The sequence below is a fragment of the Cyrtonyx montezumae genome, unplaced genomic scaffold, assembly GCF_038088225.1.
Source record: "Cyrtonyx montezumae isolate F1298 unplaced genomic scaffold, pur_monq_1.0 scaffold_3, whole genome shotgun sequence".
Lineage (NCBI taxonomy): Eukaryota > Metazoa > Chordata > Aves > Galliformes > Odontophoridae > Cyrtonyx > Cyrtonyx montezumae.
In genome coordinates, this window is record NW_027072034.1 from 106,922,346 (window position 1) to 106,946,132 (window position 23,787).

A 23,787-nucleotide genomic window follows, 5' to 3' on the forward strand; every position below is an offset into this window, starting at 1 on the left:
CTTGCTAAGGAATTTTTCATGATTATTTTTCTGCACCTATATCAGGTTTTTGTTTCTGCTTATGCCAAGAAACTTGCACTTTTCCATAAACTAGTAACGGCTTCTTTTGTTTTTGCTTCTCCATTGAGTTCACATATAAATCAGTAAACATTAAACATTTTTTTCATGTTTTTATCCTGAAACATTTGGATACTTTGTCATTGACTTAATTTCATTCATAGTCATTTGAGTCTCAAGAGTTAGAGGTATTTAGTGTCTCACCTAATGACTACACTTCTTTATACATTTAGTTCATTGTTTTTGCTTTCAGACTCTGTTTAGAGCATCTCTTCCACATCCCACTTTTGACTGTGAGTTTGCACAGTATGAAATACATACGCTTGTTCCTGGACTTGACTTGTTCTCTGATTGCTACAGAGCTGATATCTGCACCGTAATTGCAAGTCTGAATTTCGTTATGTTTGAATTGCATTGTGCAAAGCAAAATTTAACAGTAAGTATCATTTAATAACGTTTATTTATTTATTGTGCTGTAACATTTTATTACATTATTGAATGCATGGAAGCTCTAGTAAAATGCCTGTTTGTTAGGTTCTGTGGCAACTTTCTCACATTCTATTATTACTCTCTATGGACTGCTTTTACACTTTCCTGCTGATCATGAGGCCATTGCCTTCATTTAATGACTGGCATCTTCTGGTTAAATCTAACTTCTTTCAAAGGTACAGTGCTAAACATTGGAATGAACAGATTGTGTTGCTTACTAGAACTGAAAAGGGACAGTTCTATATCTGTTCCTATTTGCACCTCTATACTCCAACAGATTTTCTTACATCTTTTCAGACAATTTGATACCTTTATAAATCAACTCCCAGCTGGGAAAATACCTTCCAAGTGGAAAAAATAAATATATACATATGCATACATATAGTTTGCTGCTGCTTTAATGAGCCAAATCCACTTAGGTAAAGGTCTTACAAGTGGCAGAGCCAGTGTGAGGAGAAAAGATTGTGTGGCTAGCAGGACAAGATAGGAGGTGGAGATGGAAGAGAGGTTAGAGAGGAGGTGAGGTGGCAACAACTTACATCTTTTTTTTGGTCAGCAAACCGTTCATTGCATTGCTCTCTTCAGGAACTTCAAGTTTGTATTTTGTCTGTGCTTGATGATTCTTTCCATCTTTCTTTACTGAAGCTCAATTTTTTACTGATCTGTGTCTAATCTGCCCTCGCTATGTGAGATCGAGTGAGATCAAGGAACAAGCAATTACCTGGAGGCAGGAGTACTTCATTTGGCTGCTTCCATTTTTGATTCTTTTTGCAGTTGCACTGGCAGAATACAGATCCAGGCCATAGATTATAGTCAAAGCAATAACAAATTCGGCAGGCTGAGAGCTTCATTTCCACTGAATGCTTAATGTGTAGGGATGTTTTGGATGATGAGCACTGAGAGGATTTGACATAATTCATAATATATCAATATTAAAGTTTTATGGAAAAAATAAAAAAGACTTCAAAGACTAATTCTGTAGAAGCGCTACAAATTTCAGTCAGAAACAGTGTGGGTACAATTAAAATGTTTGCCTGTAGCTCTTGTAATCCAAATTCTAAAGGTATTCTATGGAAAAATAAATGCACATTTCACAATAAAGTATCAAGGCTGTTATGATTTGCCTTTTCTGAAGTCTTATATACAGTGTGTACTTACTAGAAAGTTTTTTTGTAACATTCATGTAGTTTTCCCCTGCAAAAGCATTCAGGTGAACAGAAATGATTTTTTTAAAATCTTCCTCATCATTCAGTTATTTAACAATTGCTAGACACTGTAGTATTTATATTCTAAAGTTCACAGAATTCCATCATTTTGTTGCTTATATGGAAGCAATTGTGGCATCAAAATGCAGAGTTTTAGAAGCCCCCTATATAAATATCTTTCTAGAAGGTTTACTCACCAGCAGTACAGTAAAAAATAATTAAACTTGAAGTTTTGGATAAACTTTACATTGCACTTTGTGAATACCATGTTTTATATATATATATATATATATATATTTATACACACACACACACTAGGGGTTAAATTTTGTCAGCTGAAAAACTTTGTAAAATCTTCATCTTCTATACAGCATAAGCAAAATAGTAGTGGCATCCTGGCATGTGGCAGTGAAAGCAGTACTGCTTTATTATCAATGTATTTGTGATATATGATTGTGGTATACATTTCTGTAATTGTATGCTTTATACCATTTACAACTAGATGACTTAATATTTTCCTACAGATTTTACCGTTGTTTACATTATACCAATACTTCGTTTCTGAGATTTGTAAGGACCCCACTAAATGCATTGAAGGAAGAATCTTCAAGGTAATCAAATAAGTTTTCTTTTTATCATGGCACACTGTATTTTAAATAAACTTTTCACTTCTGTGTTAAATAGTTGATTTAATATGTTTTCATCAAATACTGTGAAAAATGGTACTTTAAAGTTGAGCTAATCCTCAGTATTTCTTAATAAAACAGATTGCAAAATAGGAATATTTACTAAATGAATAACGTTTATATTCTCAATTTTTTTAGGATGTAGAGCTATTTAGAAAGTTTTATTATTGGTGACTTACAGTAAGTGCTAAATAGTTCCATCATTCTTCTACTTTCCATTTGGCAGATATTAACATTAAAGATATGATTTTTTCCTCTTAAGTTCATACTCATTGTTTGATGTTTTATCTTATTCTATTGTTCTCTTATGTTTTCCTAAGTGCAAAAGATAACTTACTGGTAATGTTCACTTTCAGATATGTTATCAATATCAAAGTGAAACCAGGTTGTCAGACTCCTAGGAACAGACTGTTGGAATTCCAGTAATGTTTTCACTGTTTTTTTTTTCAATCCCTCTTTTTTTTTCCTAAGTCTGTAACTTGTAAAAGTATTATTGCTTTTAGATATTTTCAGGAAGTACTGAGATGGATTAGGAAGACTTAGCTGAGTACTGTGAGATTAACAGGCATAAGTGGCTGATGTTGGACTGTGACTCAAGTTTTAACCACATGAATTGAGATCTTTTCCTTTCTCAGGAGCATGTTTTGAAGGTTAATGAAGCTTATGTTTTTACCTCATTTTTTTTAAAGAACCACCTTTGAAATTTCACTCATTTAGGAAAAAATATAAAAGATTTCATTGCAGAACATTCTCTGGTGTACTATTCCAGTAGCCCAGTCTATTTCTCCAAGGAAAAAAAATTGTTGGAATTTTTTTAAACTAAAGCTTCTGTTATTTTTTCACAGATTAAAGTACTTACAGATATAGGATTTTTTACAGAGGCCTTTCATGAACTGCGTTTACTTAACTGTGGAGAAAGAATTCCTTGGAAAATACCAGCAGGGTACAAAAAGAAAGAAGAAATGAAGGTAAACACCAGCAAAGTATAACATTGAAATATAACACTCAATTCTCTTCATTAAACAGACATAAAGATTAGCTCTTAGCCCATTTTAGTTAGATGGCAAAATTTCTACCACTGAGGCAGGGAGAGGACACCGGGGGACCAGGTCTCTCCTTGGAGCTAAGCTGAACCTGGGCTGGGAAGGACAGGACTTTGAGGAGCTGGTGCCTGGCCCTCCTGCAGCCTCACTGGAACAGGGGCTGATGGGCCCTGGGATGCCATGGAGCCCTAGGCCTGGGGCAGGTCAGGAGATGTCCCAGAGGCACTGGGCAGAAAGACCTATTGATGCCCTCAGAGCCTTGACTGTCACCTCTCCCCAGTTCAATCTCTGATTTTCTCCATATCTTAAGTGAAGTAGTGATCTTGCTTTGATCATAAATATGCTTAGCTACAAGGTTATAAGGTGTTAACAGTTCACCTTGGCTTCTTTCTCTTACCTTTCAGCATATCTACACAAGCTTCTCTTGTAATAATTTTTTAGCTTTTCCTTGTTTTTCCAGCATATGCAAAACTATCTAATAAGATATTGCTGGACAGGTGTAATCAAAGTCTCACTTGCCCTAGTGGTGCTCAGACCAAGTGTATGTGCTGACAATAGATGGACAAAACACTTGATAGAAGAACAGAAGGAAAGACAGGGCCACCTTTTCTGATGTCAGAATAGAACTGTTTTGATTATACAGCCACACACTCTAGGTGAAGTAGAATGATATTTCTAGTCTGCTGATAACTCCAAGCTTGGAACTGAAAGGGGAACTCCTAGCCCACCTCTATGACTTCACTTTTTATTGCCTTACCTGATGCTGTACGCCCTTATTCTAGCCTGGAACTGGTGAGCAAATTGAGTTTAATGAGCTGATTTGAAGGGAAATTAACCCCTGAACTGCATCAAACCCTGAGAGGGAGTTTCCGGCTGACCAGCGGCCTGACTGGCCTTATCCTGAAGCCTTGCAATGGCTAGAAGCAGCACAAAGCAGCAGTATCTTTCTTGATAGTAGCCAGCTGTCTGAGCTAATTGATAGGGGAAATTACAACTAAGTTTATGATGTGAAATATATACATTTAAAAACAGAAATATGAACAAGTGCTCCTCTCAAAATAACCTACATAGGTACTAGTTTTTAAATGAAAAATAAACTTTATAAAATTTAAAATTAAAATATTTGACAAATGGTCAGACCTTTTAAACTTACCAGTGATTCTTTTGTACAAACTGCATGGAAAGCTAGAAACCTGAATTCAAGTCTTTTTCCTTAGAGCACAAACTTCATTGCATTTTCACAAAGTTGAGCTATACAGAGTTACTAGCACCCTCACTGAAATTGATTTTGCAAAACCCCATTTTCACGGCTACAGTAAGGAATTTATTTAATCCTTACTGATGCTAATGAGGTTAAAGTACACCTGAATATTGGATATTGTGTCAATAGCTTACAGAATTAGAATGAGGTCTCGTTAATTTTGGCACCTGTCTTTTTCTAATGGGGTTAACAAATGAATGCTTTGGTGAACAGCAGAGAAGGTTCAGCATTAGGACTCTTGTAAAGATGTGATTCAAGTAGAAATTCTTGCTGGACTTTTGTATGATGCTCAGACTGAGGAGAAGGACCTACTTTTCAGTTATTGACAGATACTATAGGGCTACATCTGGAGTTAGATTTTATGAAAAAAATAATAAAAATCACATAAAACACAAGTAACAGTTGTGAGTAGAGCTCTCAGTTCAGATGAGGGCTGGAAATAATCTTTATTTCTATCCTCTTCTTCCTCTCTGTAGATAGATTCCTCTCTTAGTGAAAAGGTTTTTGGAATTAGGGTTAAGATTTAGAAAACTAAAGCATGTATAAATCAAAGAATATCTGTTGTTTTTATAGACCTTGAAGGGATTTTGAATTCTTCAGTTCATCTTGACCTGTAGTTCGCCCTTTCATTACATTCGCAGGTCTGTGTTATGCTGAATAGCAGTGGAAGTAAGTCTGAGTTAGCTTTGGGACTCAGGAATCTGAAGAACATAAATGGCAAATGGTGGCAGATAAATTTGTTGGAAGAAGATTTTTGTAGTTTTACTTCTGCCTTATTTTGATTCACATTGAAGAGTCCTCTTGAATGGTGTAGGAGATATAGGATCTATAGATAGATCTGTTTTTCAGGTTGTTCAGAAATATGAAGTCCTCAGATACCAACTGTTGATATTTTCAAGTTTCTCAAAAAACAATTGGAAATGCATTATACCTGTCTACTGTTCTGCTAACTTGTTATTTTATACCTGTATTATAACACATTACTTATTTTTTATTCTGTTTATTTTACAGGCCTCACTTAACTTTGACTCCTCAAAATCTCTTCTGAGTTTTACAAATTTACAGGTAAAAAATAATCTAAAGTAGCAAAATTTTAATGCTGGACATTAAGACTTATTTCACTGGCTTTTTTTCACTGGTTAGAAATTATTTGGTTCAGAAAATTTATTTTAATAAATGCAAGTAAATGGAAAACATGTTGTCCTTAACAGTTTCATTGTGATAAGTAGTGACTGTTTTTCAACCTGCTAAAATACTAAGATCATCAGTCATTTGGACTTAAGATTTCTGCCTAAGCTGTCTTCATAGGCTAATTTAGATTGGCTCAAATCTATCTCTGGAAGAAAAAGAAAAAGGTGAATCTGTAAATTAACTAATTAGTACTCCTTAGTAAATTCTCATTTTAATTAAAATGAGATATTTGTCAATGATTTCTTTGTTTTTCATTTTTAATTGCTTTGCCACAGATTTATTGATCCAGTAGAAGTAGATGTTAGCAGAAACAGCAAAAGAAGCCACACCATAAAGACAAACTGATAAAATAGAAAAAAACCTTATATTTCCCCCCACTCTCATCTCTTATTTACAGCAAGATTGTGTCTCTTACAAAAGTTGATATTAGAAGATAAAAATGAGATGTCTATCTTGACAGCTTTCATTTTCACTTGTATCAGATTTAATTCCAAATTGCACTTTTTCCTGAGATTTTGATATGAAGACATCACAGTCTATATGCAGCTCCTATTGGTGGTCTCTTCATGATTTCGCAAAGCTGTGTAGTCTTTCTACTTTTAAATATATTAATCTAAAGTGAGGATAGTAAACTCAAGATAGAATGATGAACATTTTTCTTTGCCTCATCCGTCTAGTTAGGGGAAGTTGTAGCAGAGTTTCCTTTATTTTATGAACTACAGTTTACCTGCATATTTTTTGTTTCTATCACTTTAGCTAAAAGAGTGCTATGGACAACATAGAAAACTAGATCTCACACAAGGTAGATGCATCTTCTATGGGAAAATTGATCACTGAGGCTATAGCCTCAGCAGTAGCTGCTAGGGAGTGAAGTAAGTTTGGGAAAGAAATCATCAACTACAACTGAGACCAGGATCACAATGCTAATGCTGATCATGTTATTTGTTGATAAAGACTGTTATCGTTAGAAGTAGAATTATGATTTGAACAACAAAAATATAAAATATGTAATTTCAAATAGTCACAATTATTAATATTCTTGCAGGTACTGGAGGATATATTTAATTGGAGCCTGTCTTTAACAATGGTGCCACTGTGCAATCAACAATTTATGAATAAATTCATCTTAGCCAAAATGCATTTCATCATTTGTCTTTCTGCCACAATAAATAACATACCCGAAAGAGTGGAAAAATGCATATATTCTATTGAAAACAACCCAGATGAAATTGCAACATCAAATGTAAAAGGTAATAACTTAAGGGTGGTGGAAATATGGATTTATTCTACAACTTACGGAATATTGTTTTTTCACTTTTAACAATTGTGCATGCATTAAACTGCCACATTTAAAACAGTATTCATGTTATATGTTGCTGACCATATAAGTCTTTGTAGAAATAATAAACATTAAGATCTTTCAAGTGATTTTAGCTAATATATCTAAATATAGCTTTGATTCTGCTTCTGTTATCTTAAATTTCATTTGAAATGCATTTGACAGTTGATGCTGTTCAGAATTCAAGACAACAGGAACAAGGAGGCATAGTGATGCAGCTTGTTGACTGTAAAGATGAATTAAATATGACCATGCTGAAGGTAATTCTTTTTTTCCCAGGAATAAGGCTTAATGAACTTTAATTGTTCCAAAAGCATTACTTATGTTTTCAGTGTAACTAAATTTATGATGGTAGAATGGTGTGAGTAAGGGGACTAGAATTACCTGCTACCAATCTGTTTCTTCTCTTACTAGCCATACATAAAGTATTGGTGGTTCAGTGAAGTTTTTCAAATATGCAAAATCTAGTTTCTTGCATATAGTTGTCCATATTTTCACAATCAGATCTCAGTATGGCAGTTGCAGCAACAAGAGTAGTGGCTGAATGGATTTTGAGGAACAAAATTATTTCCTTTCAGATGTGGCAATTGGAGAACACGTCAGAGGTTTTGATGGAGCAGTATGCTCTGCAAATAAATGGAAATGAATTCTCTATCATGTATGAAATGTCTCAAATTTTTCTCTTTGTTCTCTCCAATAATTTATTTAGAGAAAAATGCCACCAGTTATTATTTAGGCAATTTGTTTGTTGATAAATTGTAACTTTCATGCTTGGCAGATCCACATCATGAAAAGTCAAAAACTGACATATTCTTCTTTGAGAGTAGTATTCCGCTTCAGAAGTATCTGCTGTTAGCCATTGTAACAGAGTAATATGTGAATATATATCTAGTGAGATATGGATTGGTTTTGAATGGCAGTTGCTGCATGCCATGAATTAGAAACTTAGAAGTTTTAATAAAGCTTTAAAATTATGTAAACATAACATCTCAAAGATAACTGCAACAGAAATGTTAAATTAATTTGAATCAGGCTTATTTGAGAGGCATAATAAATTTCTTACAATCCTGATTTTTTTTAATCATTTGGTTCTTTCTCTCATAGTAAGGCTCTGAATTTATTAGTGAAATCTGCCAAGAAAAGCTATTGCATGATACAAACTTCTGAATTGGTTTTGAATTCTTTTGAATGTTTAATGATTGAGCTTTTATTTAAAACATACTTTGTTTTAGACTTGGCTTTCCCAGCTTCTTGCAGCTCTGTTTGTCATAAAGATCGCAAATTAGAGCTGAAATTTCAGAATACATACTATGCTCAAAAATCTATCAATACAGATAAAAAAGATCATCATATATCTTGCATGGTCTTTATATTGTATTTTATTGCTAAAAATTATGAAACAAGTAAAAAGTACACTATAAAATTATCAGGTATAACTGAGATAATGAGAGGGATTAAAAATTATTGTGTAATGTTGTTAAGCTATAAAATATTCTTTTATGACATATAATGTAGTTGATCATAAAATATTACAGGCACAATTAAGATGTTTCTATTTTCAGCACTTAAAACCTACAAACTTGCAAAATCAAAATTATAAACCCTAGCTACTTATAGAAAGATGACATTGTCTTAAAGTTGGTTTGTTCCAGTGTAGTGCTAGTAGTCTATAATGGAATAAAATAGTTTTTAAGAAACTTTTTTTTTTTTAATTATACAATGTTCTTCCTAGGGGATTTTATTAACAGAAGCTGAAGAAAATCTAAGCCATCTTGTGCAGAACATACAGGACAAGTATGATGGGAACATATCCCAGTGTTCTGCGGAAGATTTAGAGGTTCTCATTGAAGCGAAACTTGAGCTTGCAGCTATTTCTCAGCAATGGCACAAAGCAGCTTTCAGGTAAATAATATCATGAACAGCCTTATGTTATACAGTATTGCTTATGTAAGCTAACCAAATAAATAAAAATCTAGCAATTTCTTCTTTGAATCCTTTGTCTACGAAGTTACAGTAGTTTTCGAAATCCTAGTAGCTAACTGCTAATGCACATGCAAACATAATTTATACAGATATTTCATTTTTTATTGCTCTATTTTTTTTAAAGGTCATTGGATATAAGCCTGTGATTTCTCTGCGAGATGTTTTTGTGATACAGTTTTGTACAAAGTCAAAGAAAAAGCTGCAATGTTTTTTCTTTTTTTAGAGTCTGGATTTGTTAGGTCCTGCATTTTTTATGATTTTAAAGTGCTTTGAGATTTTCAATCATTTTGGAGAACTTCAGGAAACTATAGTTGTGCTGTTCTTTGAATATATGCAGCATACATAAATATATTAGCTACTTACAAATGTTGAATCTGAGCATTATTTTTATCTTTCATCTAGGGGGATTCTTCTACTAAGTATACTTGTAATTTTAATTTGTATAAAAAGAATACTTTAAAATACATCATTTTTTACTAGTGTCAAGCTCCTTCTGGACAATTTAAAATAGATTGAAAATTCTTTGAGGATACAAGCAGATTTTAGAGGGATAGCACTGTTACTTGTCAGGCTGTACTGAGGTTAGGTAGAATGTAATCCCCATTTGTCACTTCTGTTATGTCTAGTCTGACTAAACAACACCAACATTATTACATAAAATCATACATTATAGTGAGCACCAGCCAAAAAGCTAATTAACATTTTTTTATTCTTAGAATACTCTTTTTGTGAAAATTCCTGCAACACTCTTGATGAAGTTGTGGATGATTTAGGTGGCCAAACAATCTCAAAGGGCTTTTTTTTCCCTTTTTGACCAATTTAAAGAAAAAGTTTCCTGCTATGTCAAAAACAATCTACTTTCCTTCATGACCCAGCTATCTTAGGCAAACAAAGAGATAGCCTTTAAATAGCACAGTTCCTTTTTAGCTGTAATGTTAGAGCAATAAAGAATGTTAATAAGGACAGGAATTCCAGAGTGCTGTGTAAAGTACTGAAATGAAAGTGGTAAAATCACACTGCTGCTCGATCTATCACCTGAGTTTCTGGTAGATTATTTTAAAAGCTAGAGGTCTTAAAATTCATGTATTAGGACTACAATAATTTATATCAAAGCTAGTAAGGTCATTATTGAAGATGAGAAGTTAGAGCTTGCAGGCTATTGTAGACATTTGTACATTTCTCACTATGAAATATTAATCTATTTGAGTGCTCTTTAGATTAGATTAGTTTGCCATAAATTTGTCAAAGAGAAAACAACGTATCAGTGGACAATGGTGTGATCATGTTTTTGAATGCCATGTGGATTTTCACCTTAAGTCCTCATCTTAGCAACTAAGGACCAGTGCACAGGTTTATACAATATTGGTGAATAATCATTGGTAATCTTGAGACTAGGCTTGGTAAAAATCTGTGTTAATAGAGTACTGACTCAAGCATACTCACCTGCTAAATTGGCTTCCTTCTTTTTGACATGTAGTTATAACCTAGATTGTAGTTTCTCTCCTGGCTTATAACTTGCCTAAGATTGAAGACTTTTTCGCAGTATCAAGGGTTCCAATAGAAATGAAGCATCTTATGGACTACTTTATTTAGGGCTTACAAATCTTTGATGGCTGTTTAATGGGCTTTATATATTGACAGTGGTCAGATAGTAGAGAAAAGGAACCCAACAACCTACAGACAAAGCAAGAGGCTTTTTTATGTTGTTGGTTTTTTTTAACACTATTTTACAATTTTATTGCACTACCTTCCATGGAAACTGCTGATCTATCCGCCTCAGATAGAAATGAAACATTCCTTCAGACAGCTAAATGTTTCCTGCCTGCCAGCCTAGAAATCAAACTTTGCATGATATTACTGAAATTCATCATTTTTTTTCCTTTGGTGAAATGATTTAGTGGTAAAATTGATACAGTCAGCTGTACTTTCCTATTTTGATCATCTTGCCGCTTTCTGAGTCGGCTGATGAAAGGATGTGTATTTTGTCAAGGGAAATATATAGACACATTACTCTTGTTGGCAGCAAAAGAGGGTCACAAAAATTTCATCAAGGGAAACTTCTATATTACTGCCTCTGTCCTGCAAAAAATTAATCCTCAGTATAACTGTATGTATAAGAATATTTGATCTCAATGAGAATACCTATACAGTATCTCCCCCAAATTTGTGAGCTTTCTAGTTATCTAAATATGTACTTGTCTGCTTATGTGAATAAATTAGTGCTTAAAAGAGCATGTATATAAAGTCTTGATCTTGTGGCCAACATTTTAATGTTGAAAGTTATGTGTAAGCATGTAAAAAACTCATTTTCAGAATTTCTGAGTGTTGACAACACATTTAACTGGGGGCCACAGGGCTTGGGAAGGTAGAATCATAGAATCACAGTATCATAGAATTGCTCAGGTTGGAAAAGACCTTCAAGATCATCAAGTCCAACTGCAACCAAACCACATTACCTTAACTCTAACAACCCATGGCTAAATCATGTCCCTGCGCACCACATCCAAATGGATTTTAAACACATTTGGGGATAGTGATTCAATCACCTCCCTAGGGAGCCTATTCCAGTGCTTAAAAAAATACCTTAATATTTCCTAAAAGCTTGTATATAATCTTGAGTGCTGCACCTTCTCCTTATATGAGAAAAGTTAGCCATAGCATCTCAAGAAAACATTTTGAATAATGTCATTTTTTGCCGTAATTTTAACTTTGATGCCTGGTTTCAGGAGGAAACTCTAATAAAAACAAAAGCACCTGATATATTGTAATATCCATAGTGTCTGTTTTGCTTTTATAAGCAAATTTTGTTTCATCTTTTCCATTTTGTTTTGAGAGATAGTTGTCATCAAATTCAACATTGATTTATTCTAGTTTCATTTCATTGTATAAAACTGAAGGTAAAAGGATGATGAAGGACATTCATAAGGACTGAATTCTGAAAGCTGAAAGACATGATATTAACAGTTGTGGTTCTCACTGCTACTTTTGGGTCTACTTGTGGTGAATTGGTATAATCCATCCAACTCTGCATCACAAAAACAGCAAGCAGGATAGAATTAGAAATGGCAGGAGGACTTCTAAATACTCTCTTATCTCTGGAGCTTATATATCCTGTGGTCACATACATGTTGCCAGAGCACTGTGAATAATTTCAGAGCAGTGAACTTTCATTTTTATGTCTTCATGTATAAGTCACAAACTTTGCCTTTACAACAATTAATCTAACACTTCACAAAAGCAGTATATTCAAGTAAACCAAATCTTTCTTGAATTAAAAGCTTTTTATGCTACCCTGGTGATATAAGTAAGAAGGCCTTAAAGCATTGCAAAACAAGCAAATAAGCTAAAAATGTTTTAGAGGAAAGCTAGAAAATTAGATTTCAAATTCAGAATATGCTCTCAGTTTGAGTTTTATGTTTTAATGAAGCAAAAATTGATAACTGCTTATAAATATCTCTGATAGAGTCAGAAGTGAAATATCTTTTAAAATGGTAACGTACAGTGGCAAGTATAATGAGTGGATTTTAATAATATTCTTCTGTATCGTAGTGTTGCTTTGGCTTTCTCTGCAATTCGACTTCTCCAAGATGCAGATATTTTTAGGATGGAAGCAACACGTTTGCAAGAAGAAAAGGATAAAAGGGAGAGTTTGGTATGTGTGGATTTACCATTTAATTGACTGTTTTTTGTTACATGAAGTCTTGTACTAAGTGTTAAGAGATTTTCAGAATGTTAGAACACAGCAGTCATCCATATCACATGGTTGCTGCTTCAATTGCCTGATTACCTGTACTATATTCAACATCTCTATAATCACCACTTTTTGTATATATGTGGTTAGCAATTACATTTTTATATGAACACTTTCCTGTGCCAGCATAATCTCCTTTTATTTAAAAAAGAAGACAAAAGATGGAAAAATAAGTAGCAGGTGTATAACTCAATTGAGATAGTTTATGGATTTTTTTTTTAATTGAAAGCCTTCCACAGTATTCTCTTTTTTTAAGAGCCAGACAAAGCAAGTTCTCATTGTTGCTATATTCCAAATTTAGCAAGATATCAGTGAAATTCTGTTGCCTAGCACGGAAAGATATTGACCTATGCTTTGGGAAGCTCATGTGCAAGATTTATTCATCGTACAGCATTTATATTTATACTGTAAGGCAAATAGGCTCCTATGAACAGAGCCAGTGTCACTGCAGAGCTTTAGAAATATAAAGTATGAGAAGATGGCGTAGGGAGCTGAGCTGAGAATTCTGCTGTTCTCAGTGCTGTATTACATCAGTGTTTGTTTCTGATCACTAGAAATCAAAGGTTAGAAATTTGTTTCTAATCTTTATTTAAGAGCAGAACTTAATACTGTCCCCATTGAAAAATTGCAGTAGACCATTCTATTCTGTGCCTTAGAGTTTGGTGTGATGTTTCTTTTTAAGACGAAGTCCAGACTCTTAGAATTATTCTCCGTGAGCTGTTAATCATGTGATGCTTCAGTTTTTACATATAACATTTAAATGTATTTATGCACTCTCTGATAAGAACTGGTTTAACTTGGTCATGTTTCATTCTGCATAGTTTACAATTTAAATAATAAATGGACTTCTCCTATTAAAACAACAACAACAACTAACAGTATCTATTTTTAAATAAACTTTTTGTTATGAGTATGTATTCATTTTTAATATATTTGCATTAACATGATTCATTTTAAACTGATACTGTCCTGTTGCTTTGTTAGTAGTAAAGTGATTGACTCCGTAATTGACATCACTCTTGCTTTTGGAAATGATTAGGACTCTTGTGTTGAAGATGCCCAACTGCCCCACAGTGCTATAGCACAAGATCATCTGAATATACATCTGTGGCTAAGGTGTCGTAAAATGTTAGTGACTGCACTAGTAACACAAATACACGGTGTTGGCGATAAGAAAGGTATTACTGTTTTTTGGTTTAGACTATTGGATTATAATGGGAAGACTCAATTATTTTTCATAAATAAAAATACTAACATTCATGTGCAATTATTTGTATTAAATGCATCCACTGCAGCAAGGACATTGTACTGCACTTCTGAGTATGATCTCTCAGAGCATTAAAAACACAAAACATTACGTTAATGTTTATTATCTTTTGATACATGTGGAGTAAAAAATTTCAGATGTAATTAAAGGCGAAATTAAATTAGTTATGATTGCGTTTTGAAAACAAAAAACTAGTTTTAAAAATGTAAAAACTCATTTTCACTTTTTATATTGCCTATAAATGAAAGCATAATGTTCTATATTCTTTTTATTTTTAAGATTTGAAGTGAAACCCTATGAAGTACATTTAAAGATTTGATAATGAAAGGAAACATTTTTTTTCTACTTAGTTCTATAAACAGTATAAACCCTGAAGCTTGCTCAATTATCAAAATCACAGTCCAGTTCTGTAGACAAATATTTATATTCATCTCTTCTGGATATATCCTGTAATCCTGTGATATTATTTTGGAATGCTAAGATCAGATTTTTGAATATGACCTCTACTCTGCAAAATCTACTTACATGTGCTGGTGTCTTACATATAAAGAATGCATTTGGATGAATTCAAAGAATGTGTGATTTAAATTCAGTTTTTCTTTCTTTTGAGAGCAAATTTGGCACAGAATTGATGAAATGGTAAATGTGGAATCTGTATTTGCAGATTTCCTGTAAATTTTTAGTGAAGAAGCAACTTGTTAAAAATGGAAGAAGATAATGTGGTCTTTTCTTTTTTATTTTACTAATCGTTTATCTCCTTGTTTTAGAAAACTGTGTGTCTGAACGCAGAAGTGTTATAAAAGAAGTAATATTAGAGGCAGAAGCTTCTGGTGATATTGAGACTCAAGCTGAAATGATGGTGCAAGCAGCAATTCTTGACTTGCAAGAAGGATGTCCCATGGCTGACATTAAACTTCTTTTGCAGGTTTGAGCACAAAGGGGAAACTGTTGGCTTTTCTTTGATGCATTTTTTTTGGTAGAGTCAGAACAGCTGATACCAGCCTTAAATAAGCTTGAAATAGTGCCTCTACAGTAGATATATTTTTTTCACTTTATGTGATTTGTCCTCATAAGTAGACAGCAAAAGTAGTAACTACATTGTTTTTTGTTATCTATGTCCAAACAGGATATCATCAGTTTGCTCCAAGAGGATAAATTTATTTCCCCTTCAGCTTCTTTGACTCTTGTGAAAAGCATGCTTCTGATGGCAGACATACTAGCACTGCAAAAAATAGAGGATGTAGAATATTGTTCTGCAGTGGAACCATTAAACTTACTAAATTTGGCACATGAAATTACTTTGAAAGAAGTGAGTATGTGATTTATATAGCATTTTCAAGTTCTTCCAACAATTATATAGCTCTTCTAACAATTTTTTAAATGGCTGGTCCCATTAATTGATTTATCTAATTTTCCCAAGGTTATGAAGTATAAAGAAGTAATTAATATTGCCAAGCTTATTTTGAATACTCATCCTGCATATTTGTAATCCTAAGTAGTCTGATATTATTGTGGTTTAAAAAACACTGAATACTTGCAAATGTATATTCATATGTGAAAACTGGAATAGGGAGTTTCATTTTTCAGAGGTGCTTAACACTCAGTTTTCCCACTTGAATCTGAGGGATATATTATGCTGAACAACTCATGGAAGATGTACATAATTCCTGCATTTTGAGCACTGAAGCATAAGAATTTAGCCTTACACCCTAAGTTAAAGTAGTTTGACTTAGAAAATCCGTATAGACTTAATTTATAATATGTCCCCCATTACTTTATTTTTATGAATAAAAAGTTTGACTGGTCCATAGGTACGTTATTTTTCCTTTCTGTCCTCTGGCTTTTGTTCAATGTTAGATTTCTTTCCAGACATAACAATTACTTTCTAATAATAAGGTTACTTGCGTGTTCTGCTTCTTAAAGAGAAATTGTTTGGAGGGATTTTGCTTTTAGAAATCAAAACTTGATGTTAATAAATCTGATTAAGAGTTCACTGAAATTCTCCATTTGATACCAAACATTTCTGCAAAGAAGACAATCATAAGTTGAAGTAAAGGAGTTCAAGAGTATCAGCCTGTCTTCTAGTGCTTCTTTATAAGAAACTCGTGAGTTCTAGGGTCTTATAAGTACCTAACCTACTTCTTCAAAGAATTTAATTTGCTGCTTGTAACTTGATTTTACAAAACATGCTCTTTTCATAGATTTTTTTTTGCGGAGAATATATTGAAGAGCAGATAGAAGACAGTACATTTACCTGCCTTGTACTACCTCCAAAAAATATCTACTTACCCTATATAAACCTTCTAGCCCAAGTCAAAATGAGAATTGGTAAGAAATATGCAATTCACTAATATTTTCATTTTTTTCATTCATTTTCATTCATGTTTTATACAACAGCAGATAAACTGATGTGTCAGAAGTAATGATAGTGAATCAATTAACTTTGTTTTGTATAACTTGTTTTTTATTTTAATAATTTACTGAGAGATGTCTATTGGTTTTTCCTTAGGAAACACATTAGCTGAAAGAGTAGCTTGCACACCTGAAAGAGAAGATCTGCTGCAATGGTTGTGTGCTCTCAAACATTTAGAAACAGCATTGAAGCTTTGCAGAGCATCTGCAACGAAAGTATTAGATATGGAAGCTCAACTTCTTTTTCAGATAGGTAAATTAAATCCTATTTGTTCATCATGATATCATTTCTACAATTATCTTATACCTGTGGGCTTTTTTAAAATGGAGATGTTTTCCTGTCAAAACTGAATAGATGTGGATATTTATACCCATAACCACAGATTTCTGTCTCATATCATGATAGCATAGTTCAAGGTGCATTATGCAACAAATAATTTCAAAACTGCAGTAGAACTTTTCCCATCTCTACATCATCAGGGATCAAAGGGCATAGCTGATGAGGTTTAAGACACTGTAGAAAGCTAATTAGCTTATTTGCATCAGTCTGAAGTAAAGATGATGAGGGCTTCATAAAGTATTTCTAAATGATTTAACAAAGCTAACAAGTTACACAATGTCTGCATGCATTTGGACTTTTACTGGCATTATGTTTTGCACTAGGAAGAGCTGGTTTGTTAGGATCCTGGCCATAAAGGTACTCAGATTCTATAAAGTATCACTTGAAATGCCATTTACAAGAGTTAACACTATAAAGATGAGGGTAGTGCAAATGAAATTACATCCATTCTCATGCTGAGAATCCCAAGTTCATTATTGAGTGGGCCTTTGATCAGGGTGTAGTACACCATACACATCCTGCCAGTGAAAAGGTTGTCTTATTTTGGTCTTTTGAAACTGTTTAAGGATTTTCTTATAAGAGAACATGTTTCTACTGTCAAAAAAAAAGCAAGTTCTCATAACATTTTGCTACAATTTCACAGAAAGGCAGAGGTCTGATGGTGGCATTAATCATTGGCAGGAAGAAGCTGATGCCAATGGATTCTCTTAGTAATAGATGGCTAAGTTCATCCTGTGGCAAGGGGATGTCCTTCTAGCCCTGTAGAGGCCTACCCAATGACTATTATGTGGATCTCTAACCCCTCAATGTACAGTGATCTTCTGGATAAGATTGCTGCATATTAGGTGTCGTTATTGTTCCGAAGTCTGATCATTTTAGCTACCTTGTGAAATAACTTCTAATACAGTATTTGTGCATAACATTGAGGAAAAACAAAAAAAAAGGAAAGGATTTTGCAAATCAGGATGAAAAATTTAGTGCAATCCATTGCTGAACTTGCCTAGGAGGCAAAGCAGGTCAGATATTACAGGAAAAAGAAAAGAAAAGAAAAATAATAAAAAAAAAAGTAAAATCTTTCAAATTAGCTTTCTGTATTTCTTTCTTAGGTAAGGTGGAATGCCAGATAACCAAGGCAGGCAGTAACAAGTCATATCAAGCTGTTGAAACCCTGTTGGAAGCTATAAGACTGAGCCAGCAACACGATCAAAACTTGGAGTAAGAAAAAATATATATACAATTATCAAAATATATTTTTTGAGCTTTTTCTTAGATTTGATGTTGGACCTCGTGTGGTTTTGGCCAGTTTTCTTCTGTTTTAGCAGAGAAGAATTACAGTATATTTATTGTTCTACTTAAAACAACTGCAAAGACAATTTTAAAATGTATTTCTGAGTATACGAAGTTATGGCTTTTGGTTTTATTTCCAAATTTGTCCCCCTTCTCTCAACACCAGAGGAGGTTCTAGTTAAAGAGTGGTTTTATTCCTATTTCAGAAAGTGAGCTGTGGCCTGCCCTCTTCCAGATAATAGAAATCCAGCTTGAAAAGGTTAGCAGCCAGAAAAAAGCAGAACAGAACATAGGAAATGTGTTTGTAACAGATATCAGGACAGTGACTTTGACATTAGTTATCTGCATAGAAGATGCCTGAAGGACTGAGCCAAGCCAGCCAATAAATTCTTTCAAGCATCTCTGACACATTGGACTTTACTGTATTTTTTCAGATTCTTGACCAGTCTTAATGAATAATGTGCCATGCATATTTACAGACAGTGTAAAGACAGCAATTTACCTTGATTGTGTGGGTATTGTTATGTAAGTTAATGAACTAGAACTCTGAACACTGGAGCAGCAGCATAGTGATAAACCTCTACAAGCTGTCAGCATGCTAGAAGATGGAGAACATCACCATAGTCCATTTCTGTACTAAGTTTAATTTGGTACACTTTTACTTAATTTGATACAGTCTTTCTAAAAGTCTGTACAGCAACATCAGAACCCTGACTCTTATTTTGGAGAACTAAACATCCCAGTCACATTCATATGTAAGCCCTCTGATAAGTATGGAACTGTCATGTCTTCATGCCTGAAATACCTTTCTATTAGCGAGACTAGAAAGTTAACTAAATTGTGGCCAACCAAGTGTAGAACCTGTCATCTTCACACTTAGTTTTCCTTTTCCTGAACTGTACAGAATTCTGTGACTTTCATATTTTGCTTCACACAAGTCATAGTAAAGCTGGAATTAATGTGACTGTCTCAGCAGCCAACTCTGTGCAATACGGCTGTCCAAAAGAGTAATTTGCATCCAGAAGTTTGTTGTAAGATTAAGGAAGCCAGTTCATAGGGGCAAACTGGAGAGTTCTACAGTTCTGGGGGGAATCTTCATAAATAAAATTAGAAGGAAGTACTGGAAGGAGCTGATGAGGACAGTTTGTCTGAAGATCTAGAATATTCTGGTATTGAACTCAGAACAAAGAAGGTTCTTCAACTGAGCCCAAAAGTTTTTTTGGTCACCCTTTGTATGCTTGCTGGTTCTTGGAAGAGAGAAGGATTTTTTTTTGATTGACTGAAGACCCATATCCAAATTCTGCCATCCATATTTCAAGCAAACCAGGACAACGGATATATACCTTGACTTGAGGAAGGAAGAGCAATGCTTGCTATTTCTGTACAGAAAGATCACTTTTCTTTTAGAATTAGTTTTCTTACTAAATGTTTGTCCTTTATTTGTCTTATTTATGTTTTATTTTTGTTTTAAGTAGATGATTTGGACTGGATAAATGATATATACGGTGACGCTGCCTGGCAGATCTTATCATCATAACGCTTTCTTTTGTAGTAAGACTGATTGACTCATGCATTGTCTCTCACAGGTTAATAAGAAGATCATACCTTGAAATAGCACTATTCTATTTGCATTTTGCCACAAATAATGAGAATTTGTCACATAGTGATAAGATGGTGTCTTCCAAATCCGAGGTACGTTTTCTGTCTTTTGGGTAGTGGCCTCTTCTAAGCAGGAAGACTGTTTCTATTAAAGCACTGTTCATCTTGCCAAGCTATTATTTTCGGTGACCTACAACTAATACTGGTATGAAAATGCTACTAGAAAAACCACATGAAGAAATCACGTATTAGAGCAGTAGAATTATATAATGTCTGATGTGATTTGTCAGATTTATTGAATTTAATGATAACATTTTAAATATTTCTGATATAAAATGAAAAGAAACAGAACCAAGTAGTTTTGTTTCCCATTCTGTACTAGTTATTTTTTTCTCTGCAAGGAAAATGTAACATTCTAACATGATTTTCATGTGGTAATACTTACACTTTACCAGATTTCAGTTTTTTACAGTACAAACATGAGAAATATAGAAGATTTCAGCAATGCTAAAGCAGCTGCTAGCCACTTTCAAAGTGTAATATTAAACCTAGAAAAGTAAATAAGATTGTAGAAAATGGAAAATTATACCACAAGTCCATAGAACAGTTGAGGGTAGTAGTATAAGCTGCTCTCAGAAAATTTTTAGAGGACAAGCCAGCTAGAATGCCCTGGGTAAACTTATAAATTTTAGCAGTTAATCCAAGGATTTACAAAATCAATGCCGATTTCTACCTGTAAATGAAACAATTCTGTAACTCTGAGGACTTTTGCTACCATTAAACTGTATTTTACCACAATACATTTAGAATCATATTTAACAATGGGTATGTAATTTTAGATCTCAGCTGGAGAACTCTCTTCCTCTCCTGGCGAGGCTCTGAAATCAGAAGGCTACAAAGTACAAGCCTGGATTGCAATAAGAGCAGCCAGACAGGTTGGTACAATATTCTGAAAAGTTAATTTTTTGTCTGGTCTTATCTCATGCAATGTACATGCTAAAACAAGACAAGAATTAAAGCTCCCCGAAATTTCTGGCATGGGTCTTAATTTGAGGAAATTAGAATGGACACAGTGTGAGTGGTGCATTTAATCTCTCATGGACAGATATGACCCTGTTTGCCTCTATGTTGATTAAATGCAAATATAACAGCACACTGCCTGATATGTGCATATGTATTTGACGTGTGGGTAGACATCAGTGGCACCCAGGTGAGGATATCTGATTTGAAATCACTTGTGTAGTAATTAAGCTGTCAGCAATAATGATTTATTTAAATACAGTATGTACCATATGACAGATGCTTTAAAAATATAATATGTTGAGTAATTAATTTTTCATTGTTAGTTTGCTGGTCTCACATTTTAAAATCTGTATAAATATCATGATGAACAGGTCTTAAATAAAATAAATATTATTTTTAGGTCAGTGAAGCAGTGGTTGCTTCTCAGCTATTAATTGGAATGGAGAGCATTAAAGAACACAATGTGATGGATGTGGTACAGCAGAAAATTCCAGAATTTGCTTCCATGGATCTTCTTGCTTCATACAGAGATTACCTGTCTGGTATGATTTTATACCTATAAATATTAGAATATTAAATAAGAAATAATATGTGCCATATAATCTAGTAATTCATTCGGCATCTAATTTTCATTTATAAAAAGTGCAAGTCAGATTTGAAAAGGAAAGGACAAATCTTGACAACATGAAATAAGTGTAGTTTAGGTCACCTGAATAATGGAACTTCAATATCAGCCAGAGTATGGGTTTGATAGGTTAAGTAAAATTGCACTGTTTACATCCTGTGGCTCAGAGAATTGAAGTGAAAGGAATAGTGTGCGTTGTTTAGGGAAGCAGATGGACCTTTGTTACAAGCATTCCCTATGCTTCCACCACTAGCTCTTGGCCCCTGATCTGTTATCACAGTTTTTTCTATCAAGCACTCATTTAGAACATTTTTTTTTCCATAGTTATACACCTTCTCCTTGGAGATTTTCACTTTTTCTTTTCATTTCGCAAAGAAATGTTGATGTTGAATAGCTTGCCACTAAGAACAACAAAAACCCACAAACAAACAAACACCAAAACAAACCAAACCTTCACATCTGGCAAAGATATCTGCCTAGGTATTGCATTTTACAAGTCAAACTAGGCTAGTAAAAATCTGTTTTTCTGGTTCAATGTATTATCTGCTGGAGTTCTTTCCACCAGCTTTTCAGTGGAACTTTGCCTACTTTCTTTCCAACTTCTGTATTTATTTCATACGGACTACAGCTGATGACATTAAAGTTTTTGAGAAAACATCGATTGAATGAAACTAGGAATTCTGTTTATTTTTACACTTGGGAACATTTTGTAACAAAGTTTTGGTTTTGTGGCTTCATTTAAGTAATCTCATATGGCTGACAAAGTTTGAACTGTTCCATCTGATGGTTGTTGGCAAAGCTGAGCAATAATGCTTACTTTACACTGTTTAAACATATGTGTTTTGATTGGTTTATGAAAACAAGTGCTTTATGCTAAGACCTCCCATCAATCTGATTGTCTAGTGCTAGTACCATTTGCTTATAATCACAGATCCTTTTTTTCTATTGTAGCAAACGCAGCAGGTGTTTATCCTGATAGTTCTGTTGGACAGTCCTAGGAAGAATAAAACTAGAAAAGCAAAGTAGGCCAAAATGTACAAACACAGATTGAAATGAAAATGGTCAGCACAGCATGCTAGATATTTTCTTTAAAGCTATTAACGAAACACGTTGTTCAAGTTTTGTAAACATACAACTGTAGATATTTTAAGTAAATTCTGTTTTTACAATTGCCTGTGAAATGTCAGGAATAATGGTGGCCTTCAGATTTTGTAGAAGTACACACAATTTTCTGGAAGTTTACTATTAGGGATTACAATAATAAAATCTTCAATTTGAAATGAGAAAGAGACCAGAAGAAGTGAGAAGCCTTTTGAGAGAGAAATATTGATATAATATGAAAATGTATCAATCATGGTTTATGATATAGTGATAATTGTACTGCTTTTTTCCCCTCCTTTTTTGTGGAAGAATGATTTTTAGACAGCACCAAAAAAAAAAAAAGAATTTTTTAGTACATAATCAAGAAGACATTTAATTGATAATTTACTTAAAATCTAAAAAGGACTGGATTGAAGTTGGCAATAAACATTTTTCAGTGCCTAGCTATTCTAAGTTCAGATCAGCCTAATTCGGATGTTCAACTGCTGAAGCTGCAATTGATGGCATCTGCAAGGATACCTATGATTCACAAAGTGCTCATCACATATTTGCTACTCCAGTTCACTTGTTGTTACATGTATTATGTAAAACGCATCTTTTGAGTGGAGCAGAGTTATCATTCTACACTCATTCTACACTACCTTTCCTTAGCTCTTACAAGACCTTTTCCTTCTGCATAAGAGCAACAGAAATTCTTCCCGCTCACACTGATCATGTTGATTTGCTCCTCAGTGAGAAATAATGCTACCTGCTAAGCTTTACTGTCTATTTTTTACTGAGTTTGGAGGGAAAAAACAATAGTAAAGAATAGCTAATCTTTGCAAAGATTTTATGCTGGCAAAACTTCCACAGAGTTTTGTTTAGGTTTCTGTCTGAACATCGTTTGTGGCGTCAGGCTCCAGTTATACTGGGGAGCACATAGTGTAATTAATTTGGCTTCTTTTTCTACTAGTAGAGGGGAGTAGGATTGCATTTAGCCATGGATTTTGAGGATCAGGGTAAGTATTAGATAACAGAGACTAGACACAGATCTCAAATTAAGTTAAATGTTTTATTTAATGTTTTAGTTAACAAAGATTTGTTAATAGAACTAAACATGATGTATAGCTATATCACTAATGAATCAGA

The 23,787-nt window shown here is 33.8% G+C and overlaps 1 protein-coding gene across 1 annotated transcript in view; it reads left to right on the top strand.

Annotated features, from left to right (window-relative positions):
- The window catches only part of CFAP54 (cilia and flagella associated protein 54), a 101,191-nt gene that overhangs the window by 67,110 nt on the left and 10,294 nt on the right, over positions 1-23,787 (top strand). Inside the window, exons 46-62 of the mRNA XM_065741241.1 lie at positions 311-493; positions 2,276-2,362; positions 3,283-3,405; positions 5,753-5,806; positions 6,978-7,182; positions 7,437-7,531; positions 9,004-9,173; positions 12,804-12,906; positions 14,045-14,183; positions 15,040-15,197; positions 15,399-15,581; positions 16,474-16,600; positions 16,782-16,937; positions 18,131-18,239; positions 19,898-20,003; positions 20,750-20,845; positions 21,334-21,475. Coding sequence (XP_065597313.1) covers positions 311-493; positions 2,276-2,362; positions 3,283-3,405; positions 5,753-5,806; positions 6,978-7,182; positions 7,437-7,531; positions 9,004-9,173; positions 12,804-12,906; positions 14,045-14,183; positions 15,040-15,197; positions 15,399-15,581; positions 16,474-16,600; positions 16,782-16,937; positions 18,131-18,239; positions 19,898-20,003; positions 20,750-20,845; positions 21,334-21,475 — 2,236 coding nt within the window. The remainder of the gene's footprint in view (positions 1-310; positions 494-2,275; positions 2,363-3,282; positions 3,406-5,752; positions 5,807-6,977; positions 7,183-7,436; positions 7,532-9,003; positions 9,174-12,803; positions 12,907-14,044; positions 14,184-15,039; positions 15,198-15,398; positions 15,582-16,473; positions 16,601-16,781; positions 16,938-18,130; positions 18,240-19,897; positions 20,004-20,749; positions 20,846-21,333; positions 21,476-23,787) is intronic.